General features: G+C 38.5%; 1 protein-coding gene across 2 annotated transcripts in view; it reads left to right on the forward strand.

The window, feature by feature from the left end:
* Positions 1-13049, forward strand: part of Ush2a (Usher syndrome 2A (autosomal recessive, mild)) — a gene marked incomplete in the record, with an annotated part of 661834 nt that overhangs the window by 507231 nt on the left and 141554 nt on the right. For both annotated transcript variants that reach the window (XM_013519932.1, XM_013519934.1), the window contains 2 exon segments: positions 7329-7552; positions 11430-11634. In XM_013519932.1, coding sequence (XP_013375386.1) covers positions 7329-7552; positions 11430-11634 — 429 coding nt within the window.

The following is a 13049-nucleotide window of genomic DNA, read 5'->3' on the forward strand; positions in this document are numbered from 1 at the left end:
GAGAAGAGAAGAGAAGAGAAGAGAAGAGAGAAGAGAAGAGAAGAGAAGAGAAGAGAAGAGAAGAGAAGAGAAGAGAAGAGAAGAGAAGAGAAGAGAAGAAACAGAAAACCCCTAGCAAACCCCACTGAAGTATGAGTTGCCTACTTACTGCAGGAAGCTGCGGCCTCTGTCTGCCAGTTCCCTTTGCCTGGCTTCACACTCACGTCCCTTCTTCTCACCACCTGGGATTTTTGCTGCCGTTAAGAGAAAGCAGAGAAGCAGTTGAGTACTTTTTGGCCCCATAATTAATTGCGATCGCTTTTTAAAATTATTTGAAGTTTAGAAAGGTAGCTCTAGGATTCACAACTCATACATTATGTAAATGTGTAGTGTTTTGGTCAAATGTAGGGAAATCTTTATGGAAAATCTTTCTAGGATTCTGAACCACTTCAATTGTTCCGGTCTGAGTGTGATTTGCAGTGAGTTATCTTAACTGTTTGTGGAGTTGACTTTGTTAACCTGCATTTCCTGGGTGTTCTTTCTAAACGCCTGAATTTGGGCTGTAAATTAATCAGCAACGTTGTTATCCTATCTGTAAATGAACAGGAAGCAGAACTTTCCCCAATGTATGTATGAGTCCCCTCTCTTCATAATTTACATTACCAAATAATCGAATTGCCTACGCATTGCTTCAAATCTGAAGCCATCATTTTCTTTCACTATTTTCAGTTACGATCTGAGATTTAATTTACTGCAATCCTCTTTTTTATATCAGAATAGCTGTAATGAATCTATTTTAATTTTTCCAGTGTCTATTTCATGTTAACTTTTCTACCATCTAACATTGTTTCTTTAAATCTTCCCTTTGTATACATCTGAATTAGGAGTAAATCTGTACATTCCATATCTTCATCTTGAATCTAAAATGGCATATTCAAGATTTAACTCTTTTTGTCGATGGGACTGAAACTTATATACTAAATATACGGAACCCAATTTAGTAAATATACTGAACCCAGTATACTGTAAATATAGTGAACCAATATAGTAAATAAAAGTATTTATATAGTAAATATATTTCCCAGACTCAATTATTGTTTCTTTATTGGTTTTACTATTAAAGTTCTCCATTAGTTTTATTGGCATTCCACTGACTAAAACTCAACTAGATGTTGACATCTAAATACAGAGGGAGACTGGGAGATTTTCTCCGGGACATTTTGCCACTGTGGTCAAGAAGGGATTCTGACTTCATCGAGTGGTTGTAAGGTCTATGCTTTTAGCTGATGGGAGTATTCTGATACCTGTACACCATTGGTGCTCTCCAACTCAAATTAAATCAATATTCATTAAATCTGATGAGCCGGTCTTGTGTAACATAGCAACAAAGTTGTACGCATCTCATGAATGACCAGGAAAATAAAAAACAGACCTTAAAGAGTCTTCCCTTTGCACACTAAATACTTGTACAAATTAGAAGAAAAGGTACTGTCTATGAGCTCTGGAGTCTAAGCCAATGGCTTTTAAACTATGCTCTGGGCACTTGTGGGGTCTCTAACAATCTTTCAGTGGTCTGTAAGGTCAAAACTACTTTTCATGATCATACCAAACTATTCTCTGCCTTTTAAACTCCCATCCCCTCATGAGCACACAGTTCAGCTTCCCAGAGGCTGCATGACGAGTGATACTGCCACAGACAGAAGGCAGAAATGGATCTGAGAATTCAATTGCTTTCTGTTAAACTGGACATGAAATGGGCTTGCAAAAATGTAAAACAGGGTTAGTCTCACTACATTTTTCAGTTTGGAAGATATATCTATTCTTCATAAATGTACTATGGGTTTGTTATTATTTCTAAATTAATTAATAAATGTATATTTCAAGATTGAGTTTTAATTCTAAGATAGTGAGCATTAAATTATATAACCCACATAAATAAAGACTATTTGGGGACCCGAATATTTGTATGAGTACAAAGTGATTCTGGGGTCAAAATCTGATAGGCTGTTTAAATGGATTGTAATGTATACTAGAAAATCATGGCACTTGGTCCCATAAGTGGCCAGTTGAGTACTTCCTCCTCTTTTGGATGAAGCCGCTAAAAGCAGAGGCAAGGAGTGTACAAAAGTGTTGTCTCCTTAATTCTATAATAAGATGGAGTTATAAAATGGCAGCAAAATGTCTCATTTTATTGACTTTTTCATCTGTAGCTCTTTTGGGTTAGACAATTGCCATATTTCTTCATTCGATAAATATGCATCATGTAGAGGCTGTATTCAAGATATCAGTCTTTGTGCTTTCTGAGTATAAAAATGGCTGGTTCCACAAAAACTTATAATCTAATTAAGGAGAAAAGTATCCAAGCATACAGAAGCCTACAAGAGGGATAATAAATAAGACTAATCAACAAGTCCCGTCCAGGTAATAAAGAAAGCTACATGTAGGTTGCCCCATAAACAATAAGTAGGATCTTCAGAGGGGCAGCTCGATGTAAAGTGCAAAATTAACAGTCTCCAAACACGTCCAAGTAATGCTGAGCACTTCAGTGTATTGGAGGTCTACATCCCGTGGAAGGAAGTAGAGGGAGATAAATCTGAGTGGACAAAAAGATCTGAACATTATTTAGTACTCTGGGAAGAATCAATGTGGCTATAAGAACGGGATTTAATGAGATTAATTAAATTTAGGTGAGAGAACGAATGTGAAGGAGGAGGAAAGAAAAGTCAGAGCACTACTGCTCTAAAGTCAAAGGCATCTGCACTAAGAAATAGAGTTAGTGTCACTGTCCACAAGGACAAGGATTTTTCATTGTTTTTCCGTGAGAATTCTTCTGAAAATTACAAACTTTTACTTCAAGTAAAAGCACATAGAAAACACACACACACACACATTTTCCTGCAGTTTTTATACTCTTGAAGTATAAAACTATGGACCCAAACTTCAGAATCTTTTCTGTATTTATTTCTATATGCCAGCCAGATATTCCTTAATCAAATTATGTTGCCCCTCAACTTGGTGAATCGAGATTGGATGGAGAGTTTCTTATGGATTCTTTCAACTCCACCAGCTCATGGAATCATGGCAGAGTAGAGAAAGAACACTTTAAAGAAAAAGAGGGGAGGAATCTGTCCATTATGTCTGCAGGTTTCACTAAAAAGAGACAGCCCTGCACGTCGTTTTTCCTCTCTGCTGTTGCCTGCTCCTGTCATTCATAAGAACTGTGACCTCAGTGACCTTGCATATCCACATAGCCCCTTTTCTGCTCAGCCTAGGTGTGCACATACCTGCCACACAGGGCTTGGATCGCACATCGTTCCTGAGCCCGACCGCTCTCGCTGCCTGGCATTGTGTGCCTGCCACACGACCGGGCAGGCTCGTAAAACATCTCTTTATGTACTTTATTACTTAAACTCTTTTATTTGCCTGCAGGAGCCCTTTAACAAAATCACATTGAATTGACTTTCTCACACCAAATCAAATCTCCCTGGTCCCAGTTCAGTTGTCTTTGTCAATATGTATTTTATAAATGGAGTGAATTAACAGATGCTTTGGAACAGAAGTGCTGGGGTAGCGTTTATGTTTTTACTGCTCTCTCTGGGCAGATGAGTTGTGTAGAGTGTTATACAGGTGTCTCGGGATGAAAGTCATGCTCATCATTCCATGGATCTGTATCCCTACCCATTTCCTTGAATGTAACCTCTTTATTACTATTGTTTCTTAGTATTTGCTTATATGGTGTTATCATTTATGCCACTCATATTGGGTTGGACTTGACATATCCTATAGTATTAAAAGATGAAAGTTAAAGCCTTTCTATCATTCAAGGGGGACAGGATTTTTCTGTGAGCCATGGGAAACTGATCATTATATGCCTTTGGAATATATTTCCTATTTCTATTATAAATTTTGTCCATTCAACCTTTGACCTGAAACTGTATATTGAAATTGTTTCCAAAAAGAACATTGAGTTTCCATGTCCTAGACTCTGACTTTTGCAAAATGAATGACTGCCACCAATAAAGTGCATGCTTCAAAAGATAGAATTTGAGACCTTTACAAAGAAAGAAGGATAGCCACAGAAACCACTGGGGTAAGAGTTGTGTTGAAAGAACGTATCCCAAAAGGTTCCCATACAACAAAAATGAAATTTTAAAAAACTTAAAGATCTACACGCTGTAGAATGCATTGCAGGGATTTGGGCCACATTCCTCCCCACCCATCCTTTCTGTTTTGTGGTGGTAGCCAGGGAGCCACCTACTGGGAAAGACAAGCATGGATTTCTTTTCTTGCAAGCTCTGCCGACCAATTTTATGTTTGTCCTGAGGACTAATCATAAACGAGTTTTTTCTTTCTTCTAGACCTAAAATGTAAAATCTCTTTGCTCAAACGGTAGTTCCTCTGATCAAACCCATAGTCCCATAATAATTGTCATATTCCAGACTGCATTTTACTACTATTTTAGTTTTTTTAAATCTCCAAAGCATGTTGCATAGTTTTTGGTTTTAATTTGGAAAGATACAGGACTTATTTTGAAGATGAAACTATTTTGAAATTAATCCAGCAGATATGTCTATAAGTGAATTCCTTTTGATTCCTGGATATTAAATATGTGTGCTGGCACCATATTTGAAGTACTGACAATATTGTAAGTAAAAAATCCCTCTCTCCACCGTTTTCTCAGTTGTGTCCAATGCAAAACAAGCTCCCCATCAACTATATCTGCAGTTTAGAGAGACAGTATATGCTGCTTGACCTGAAAAATGCACAGCTACAAGTTCGATGTGTGCCACACCACTTTAATAACATCTATATCTGCTCACTGAGACTCTGTGCCTTTGTACAAATTTAATGAGGAGCCTCTGGAAGAATGGAGTGATCCATCAATAATGCATAGCCTGTTTTTTTTTCTTGGAGCATATTTAAAATTGTGCATTTTGCGTGTCAAAGTTCAAAAGTCAAGTGCTACATGTGATAGATGAGGTAGGGGTCAAAAGTTATTGCAATGCAGTTTGGGAAGATTGTCTTTCTCTGAATATGCAGCTCATTCATGCTGAAGTGATGCACTATGGGAATGACTACCAAACTCTGCTTTGCAACATCTGTGCTCCCTAAGTGAGTTAGTGCACGTCAGACATCTTTATGTCAGAATATTGCAGTGATGGATGCAGTCTTCAGAAAATGCTGCATAAAAATCTGGTGTGCCGTTCTGGCCATTAAGTGAAATTACTATTTAAATTAATGGCACTGTCACAGTTTATCTGTACAAAGAATGAACGCTGATTAGGGTATTAAGTAATTAGCAATTTATCACACTGGAACAAGGTTGATAATAATTAAAGAAGTAATGGTTTACCAAAGAAACCAGAAAGGGAGTCACTTCTTGTTATGTGAGTGAAATCCTGGCTGAAAATTTCAGTGCGGTAAAACAAAGATGAAGCTCTTTGTGAAAGAAAGCACCCTTTTTCTTGTTTTTTTTTTTTTTTTCTTTCTGTGTAAGAACAGTTCATTATCAAAATTTTACTTGACCTGTCAAAAGTCCCTCAGAGCTATCAGATGACTGATTAGGAATTTAGAATTAGGTCAATGTTTGCATTTTGATTTCATACTTAAACAATGGTAAAACCATGGAGTAATTTGGAAACGGAGGGGGAGAATGTATTCCACTCCCCAAAAAGCCAGTTTTCAGATTTTGATTGTTTTTAAAATAGACACGTGAATAGTTTTAAGAAAATTGCGAGAGAAAAATGACAGTCAGAAATCCAAGGTTGCATTTAAATGTCTGATCAGGACGTATCAGAAAAATATCTGAACAATGCAAAAGTTGAGCCTACATTTCCTTGTTTTTATTTTATGCGTGCACACACTTACATGTCTGTTCATATCTGTATATGTGTGTACACACAAAACCACCCACCACCTCCCTCTAAAGAAGACTCAGTCTATAATGATAGCCCTGCTGGGCATATTTTGTTTGAGAGAAGTTTGCCTGGAAATCTTAAGACAATAAAAAGCTATTCATACAGCAGTCTTTTTAAACCAGTCACTTTGAAGAGTTGTCACATGTAGATAAACATAACTGTCAAAACTCTTATGATTGTGTATTGTATTAATCATAAAAAATTTAAATATTAAAAGATATTTTTACAAATGGAGACAAAACAAAAAGGTCATTTGGAGACACATAGATAAACATCTTTCTTAAGGCATATGTCACACTATCATCTACTTTTAAGGATTAAGGAAGAAAGTATTTAAAACTCCTTGGTCTATTATTAGGAGTGCCTTTCATAATGTAGATGTTTGTACAGGACCAGATTAAACAATGCAGGACCTTGGGGCACTTTGAATTGGAGGTTCTTTATGTTATCAGTCAGGACTAATAATAAATAAACAAAATTCTAATTAAAGCAAATCACTCATCTCATTGTGCTGCTGTATAAGTGTGTAGAAATTCTGATACGATAGTATTGTGGTGTTCAATCTAGGTACCTTAATTTCTAGCATAATCTGACTCTAGAGTATTCTTTATTCATGCTTTTATATCTGAATTTCTGCTGGTGTTTTTCGTCTGGCAATAACTAAATGATGGAAACACAAGTAGTTACACTAAACTTGCCGGGAGAGAAAAGTATCTCAGGCGCATGTGTCTGAAAGAGATGCAGAAATCAAGGCTCGCTCTTCCCTACAAAGTCTTTCTCTCGCTGCGGAACCTCTCAACCATCTCTACTCACAGATCTAGAATAGAGCCAGGCCCCCAAACTGCAGGCTGACTGGTGCACTTGACCAATCAGCAAGCTCAGCTGGTTTTAGATGCCAATTCAAAATCACCGAGCAAGAATGGATTCACAAGAGCTGAATGTCTATCCTTACCCTAGACAAGGACTATCCAAACCTCGCGAGACTCCTACAAAGGTTTCCACATGGAGGATGGCTTCTTATCCCAGATTGTCTGGGTGACCTATTCCTCCCTATGAATTTCTGGAGCATTCTCTAAATGCTTCTAGTCTAAGTCTCATCTGCAGCAAGATGTTATCCTCACAAAATGGGCTGGCAGTTTTGATGACAGAAATCCGATCTATTTTTATGGGGCACGGGTGAAGTGTGGCCCAGCTGAATGATTTCCTAACACTTCCTCTTGTGTGTTCTTCTGCTAATTAGTGTCTAGTGCCCCTGGTAAGGAGGACCCTCACTGCACATTTAAATCACCTTGGTAGGGAAATGTTACCTTAGGTATCGCACCATTTCTGAAACTGCCCAACTCCGACGTTTTTAAAACCAAAGTTTATAGCAGCCTCAGTTTTCTTCCCTTTTTTTATTTCATATTCATATATAACTTTTTATTGTTGCAGGGATGTTCTGTTGTGGGCAGGATTATGTGAATATGTCAGATACCATATGCTGCTCAGCCTCCAGTGGAGAGTCTAAAGCACACGTTAAAAAGAATGTCCCAGAGCCAGGAAAATGCTGTGAGACTGAACTTATCCCAAAGAGCCAGGAATGCTGTAATGGAGTTGGATATAATCCTTTGAAATATGTTTGCTCTGACAAGATTTCAACTGGAACGATGATGAAGGTAATTGATAGAAAACCTCTCTGAGGCTCTGATTTGACAATGGAAAGAGAAATACATTGTTCATAACTATTTTTCTAGAATAGGAATATAAAAACTCCTGTGTGCATTATTCATTTTCACATTACATCCATATTAATACCGAATGAGTTGGCTATGATTGATGTTATTGCAATGAATTCTAAAGGAATTAATAATGATTAGCTGTTCTCAGGGAAGCGTTGCCCCGCACCTCAGATGACTGTTGGGCTGAAATTTGTGTGCAGAAAGAACCACTTGGCTTGTGCTTGTCCTCTGTATGGTACCATTTCATGGCCCTGAGTGCTGGAGATGGAGAAGGATGGAAATTCTTCTCCTTCCCTCTTGCTTATCAACTGTATCTGCCATTTTCCTTTTATGGAGACCTTGGGACATCTAATTCACTTGGCTGAGTTTCTCTGTATTCCTTTAGATGCTGTGGAAGGAACAGGTGCCTGTCTTAACTCCCAAGTGAAGGGCCAAACATGGTCATCTGCTATAACCTTGCATCTGCACATTCCGTGCTTGTGGCTATCACACTTGACCAAGCCCCCAGAAACCTATAATTTGCAGCACTGATTTAAACACAATACCTTACCATGTACTGGAGTGATTTTTTGTCCCAAAGCTGGAAATGGGTATCTTGGTCACAGACAGTGGAAGGACACTTACTGAATGGGACAACTACACAATCCTTGTGAGGACACCATACGCATTGGTTGTGAAATAATTCTGCTGCAGTGTTAGGGCCCCAGAAAGAACTCCGTAGCAACAAATTACTAAATGACACATAAGGTTGGTTCAATTTTTATGACAAGGATAATATTTCTGCACACTAAATCAGATAGCATATTGTAAGTGAAGTCCAATCTGTAGGGTCCACCACGTTTCCTGAAATCCCTCTCTTGGAGATTTCCCTCTTCTATTTCAGTCTGAAGGAGACCCCTCTAGGATATCCACAAAAGATCTTGCGGGGCTTTTCCAAACTAGCAATTTGAGAATTTCTCCCACCCCACCCCATGTACATACCCTGATTTCTGGGTCCTGAATTTCCTCGTTTGGGAGAATTATCTTCCCATATGTTGGTGCATAGAAGGTAATTCTGGGAGGGCTTGATGTTTGAAATCATCTGTGTTCTACCCTTCCACTGGATTAATGGCTTGGCCAGATATGTATTTCAAGGATAAAAATTATTTCCACTCAGAGTTTTGTAGGTATTTCTATGGTTTTGGGGCTTCTAATACCACTTTGATTCCTGTTTCTTTATAGGTGAGCTTTTCACGATACTCTTTCTATCTTCTTCCTCTCAAACTTCATGAAAATGTGTCTCAGTATGGAAGTTATTACTATTTATAATGATGTGCTTTTGTGGAATTTTTCAGTCTAAAGTCTTCCAGGAAATATCATTGTATTATTTATTTGACAATTTGCTTTCTCTTTTATTTCTCTTTTCATCCACTGGTTCTCTTCCTCAATTGATTTTTTAATTTTCTTTTTCTTGCTCTTTCTTATTTTTTTTTCAATTTCACAATATATTGCCTTAACTTTCTCTTTCCTCCTTTCTATTAATTTCTTAAAATTTCAGTTATCATTTTCAAACAATGCTAGTGCTTCTGCCTTTGCTAATTAATTCACATCCTCCTACTGTTATTTCATTTCAGGAGTATACATTCTGAAAATATTAGTTACTTGTTACCTTTTTGTTGTTTATTTCTTGAACTGTCTCTTTTACTCTTTGGGTTCTATTTTAGCTTTCTTCTTTTCGACGCTTTTTCTCTTGCTCACTCTGCGTTCCTTTCTCTGTGCTTGGAAATCTCTTCTTTCCCTTGGAGGCTGAGATCTTGCTGTGCAGAATCTTGGCCTGTCCCTAGGTGGGGAGCACAGTAGGGTTATCATGTGGCCAAATGGGTTTTTCTCAACAAATCACGTTAACAAGAAATCTTAACAAACATACTTAATTGACTATCCTTTAATACTCTACCCCAGGTCAGGAAGGTGTGTACACTTCTCTGCCAGCACTGGGGAAATCCAGTAGGAAAGAAGCAAGTGTTATCAGTGCACTATGCAGAGTAAATTTCCCAGATCTCCTCTGGCACCTGGCTTCTACCTTCCAGGGGGCCCCGCCTATTCCTTTTAATTTTATCAACTCTTTGCTGAGCTTGTCTCATTTTGTGATATCTTGCCAAATGTATCTCAGAGTGACACACACATACTGCTAATGATCTATCTTACAGCCCTCTCCCCTGGAGCAAGGAGTTCAGTAGCATGTGACTTGCCTTGACAGTTGTCACAGGGCCTAATTGTACCAAATATTTTTCCATGTTATCCAGAGCTCGCCAACCTCCTAATCTCCAGTTTCTATTTTCTTACCACTCCTGCCACTGAACTAATGCCACCTATTTTAGGGTTTTGGTGGCTGCAGCTAACTAACAGATACTAAAACTAAAGACAGATAGGCAAATATGTGATGGCTCCAAAGAATGAAAATCTTTTCTGCTCTGTTGAGGTGTAAGTGACCCCAAAAAATTGTATATAACTTGTTATCCATGCATACATTGGGAAATGATCCCCACAATTAAACTACTTTTAATTTTTTGCATGACATTCCAACATATTACAGCTAATGTGGGTTATTCAGCCCTCTGCAAGTAACATATTGGGATCCTGAGACCCTTTTCTCCTGCTCTCCTTCACATGTAGCAGTTGGATCCCAATGAGAAAGGAAGAGAGAGAATTGCTGCATACTAATGGGTCATACTTGGGCACTGGATACTCAGTATATCCTTTCTGCGTATTAATCATAATTAGACAAATCTAATGATGTGGCTTCTTTTATTGTAAATAGGCTTGAAAAGCCTTTGCTTCTAGGGATAAAAGAAAATAATGGACATTAATGGGCACATAGCATTACATCTGCTACATCCCCCTACTTCCCAGCTTCTAGAAGTTTTGAACACTACTATATGTCTTATTTGTCTCCCCATTTCCTTAGACTTTTTATATTTATTTTATACATACCATTATTTTACTGTCACTTGGATGAGTTTTAAGAGGATACAGAGGTAAGTACAAGGGCTCAGTTTGCCATTTTTACATGGAATTTCTGCTGTGCTTCTCTAAAGCAACAATATTTAACCAACTTAGGATAAATTAACTCATTTTATGTAAGGGAGAAGTTGAATGGAGAAGCTTCCACAATTGGGGATATTTAAGTATTTAAATTACTCAGATTAGAATGATTATTAATAACATAAAAAGTCCAAAGAGTCATTGGAGAAAGTGTTTATAAATATCAATAATTATGATGATAGTTCATAAAATATTTAGATTTCTGAAAGTTGGATAAGTAATATTTCTTCAGGACCCAACCTTCCCAACAGCACATGGAGTACAGATTATCAAATATTTCATTCTCTATCTTCAGAATATCACAGGAAGTTGTTAGAGTTCACTATTACAGTAAGGAGTGCTCTCGTTGTTTGCGGTGTGCATACTAAGCCTAAGGCGTATACAGGTGTCATCTCACTCCCTTCATGTAGCAAACCTTCATGGGAAATTTATTTTCCACTTTTCCCCTCTCAAGAAGCTGAGGCTCTGAAACTGTGAGTGACCTGCTGGGTAGAGTTCACAGACCTAGAAATTTGCAAAACTAAAATCTTAATCCCAATCTGGCTCATTTCAAAGTAGCCGTACATGCTTGTAGATAAACCATTTTCTTTTTTTTTAAATGAATTTTGAGACATTCATTATCATGCGAATAGGAAAAAACTCATTTGAAAGATGCACAAACTTACCCTACCCATGTCTAAAGGAAAGTTTAAAACCCTCTTCTTTTTCTGTCCTAACCCCCGCACCGACCCAGGAAACCAAAGTGTGTGGCACTCTCTGCCCGGCATCTATGGAAACCACAGCTCACTGTGGCCACTGTGACTTCAACTTCACCAGCCACGTTTGTGTCGTGACAAGTGGGTCCCCCAATTCCACAGGCAAGGCGTCGATTGAAGAAATATGTCCATTTCCCGAAGAGACTGTTCATACGGGAAGTGCAAACATGTTCTCCTTCACAGGTAACAGGAGTCGAGCCCTCTGCCACAGCTGGGCAGGGACAGTGAAAGGCTGCTGGAAATCCAGATTTGTTTTTCTCTGACTTCCTCCCTCTGTCACCAGCTATCACTTCCTCTTCTCTCCCTCTGCTCCCATAGCACATTAGTTACAAACTTTACCTTCTGTCTGCTTTCAGCTCTCCAATGAGACTAATATATTCTATTCAATAGCATGTCTTTGTTTACTTTTACCTCACTATTTGGAGGGAGCATGCTATACACCATCAAAAATATTTATCAGAATGAATTTAATTACAAAAGTTCTCAGCCTACAGATCAATTTGTCTAAATTTCCATTTTCTTCATGCACTCACTTAAACATTTGAATCATGGACTCTCATTTTAAAATTCTTGGGTTTCCATCTGTAAGAACTTTCTCCTTGTGTCTGCCGCTCATAATCAAAGTCAAGATTTTGAAGAGCTTTTAAGACATACTTGCCATAGATCTCTCCAGAAGTGAATAGATGTTTCTACATACAGAGGAAGTATTATGAGGGCTTTTAAAATCTACACCCCAAATTGCTTTTCCTGCCAGAGCATACTGTAAATTGAATTTGAAACTTTCCCTTTTTCATGAAAAACAGTAAGCACACAAGTAGTGCTGTGACAATTCCATTGAAACCAATTTACACTAGCAAGTCAGCCATTTACAGAAACGGAGTTAAAATCTAACAGCACCAACACTAACCAAAATTCACTCACTGGTGTACTCATTAATTTATCTCAGATATTTAGTAAGGGGTTTGGGGCTGTAGCTCAGTGGTAGAAAATTTGCCCAGCATATGGAAGGTCCTGGGTTTGATGACCAACATCACAAAAAGAAAAATGAAAGTACATACCTACTAATAGCCAGTCACCACAATAGGACCAGCAGTTTAAGCAAGAATTTCCACATCTGAAGAGCTCCTGGGAGTGACTAGGAGTCCACTGGACTGTGTAACTACACCCTGATGTGAGAAACAGGCTGTGGAGAAGCACTGAGAGAAGCCAGCATCATCCTCTGGTGCTTTTGAAGAGTGTTGCAGCAACACCTCATGCACTAGGAAAGACTTCGGGAAAGACACTGGGTCTGAAGGAGAACTAAAGGACCAGGTGGAGCCTATGCAGTTGGGAGAAGGTAGATGAGGCAGAAAGTGTTTGCAGAAAGTGTCTGCCTCCATGGGAGGCAGAGTACAGGAGGGAGAAAGCTAGGGGACAGCAGTCAAAGATCTTGGTTCAGGACAGATCATAACAGTTGTGAAGGCCACAGTAAGCAGCGGGTCTCTGTGCAACAATGAATGGACTAGAGGGGCTGGGGATTTAGCTCAGCGGCAAAAGCGCCTGCCTGGCAAGCGCAAGGTCATGAGTTCGGTTCCCGGTACCGGAGAAAAACCAAAAAA

Source organism: Chinchilla lanigera, unplaced genomic scaffold, assembly GCF_000276665.1.
Source record: "Chinchilla lanigera isolate Chin_1 unplaced genomic scaffold, ChiLan1.0 scaffold00005, whole genome shotgun sequence".
In the NCBI taxonomy this organism is placed as follows: Eukaryota; Metazoa; Chordata; class Mammalia; order Rodentia; family Chinchillidae; genus Chinchilla; species Chinchilla lanigera.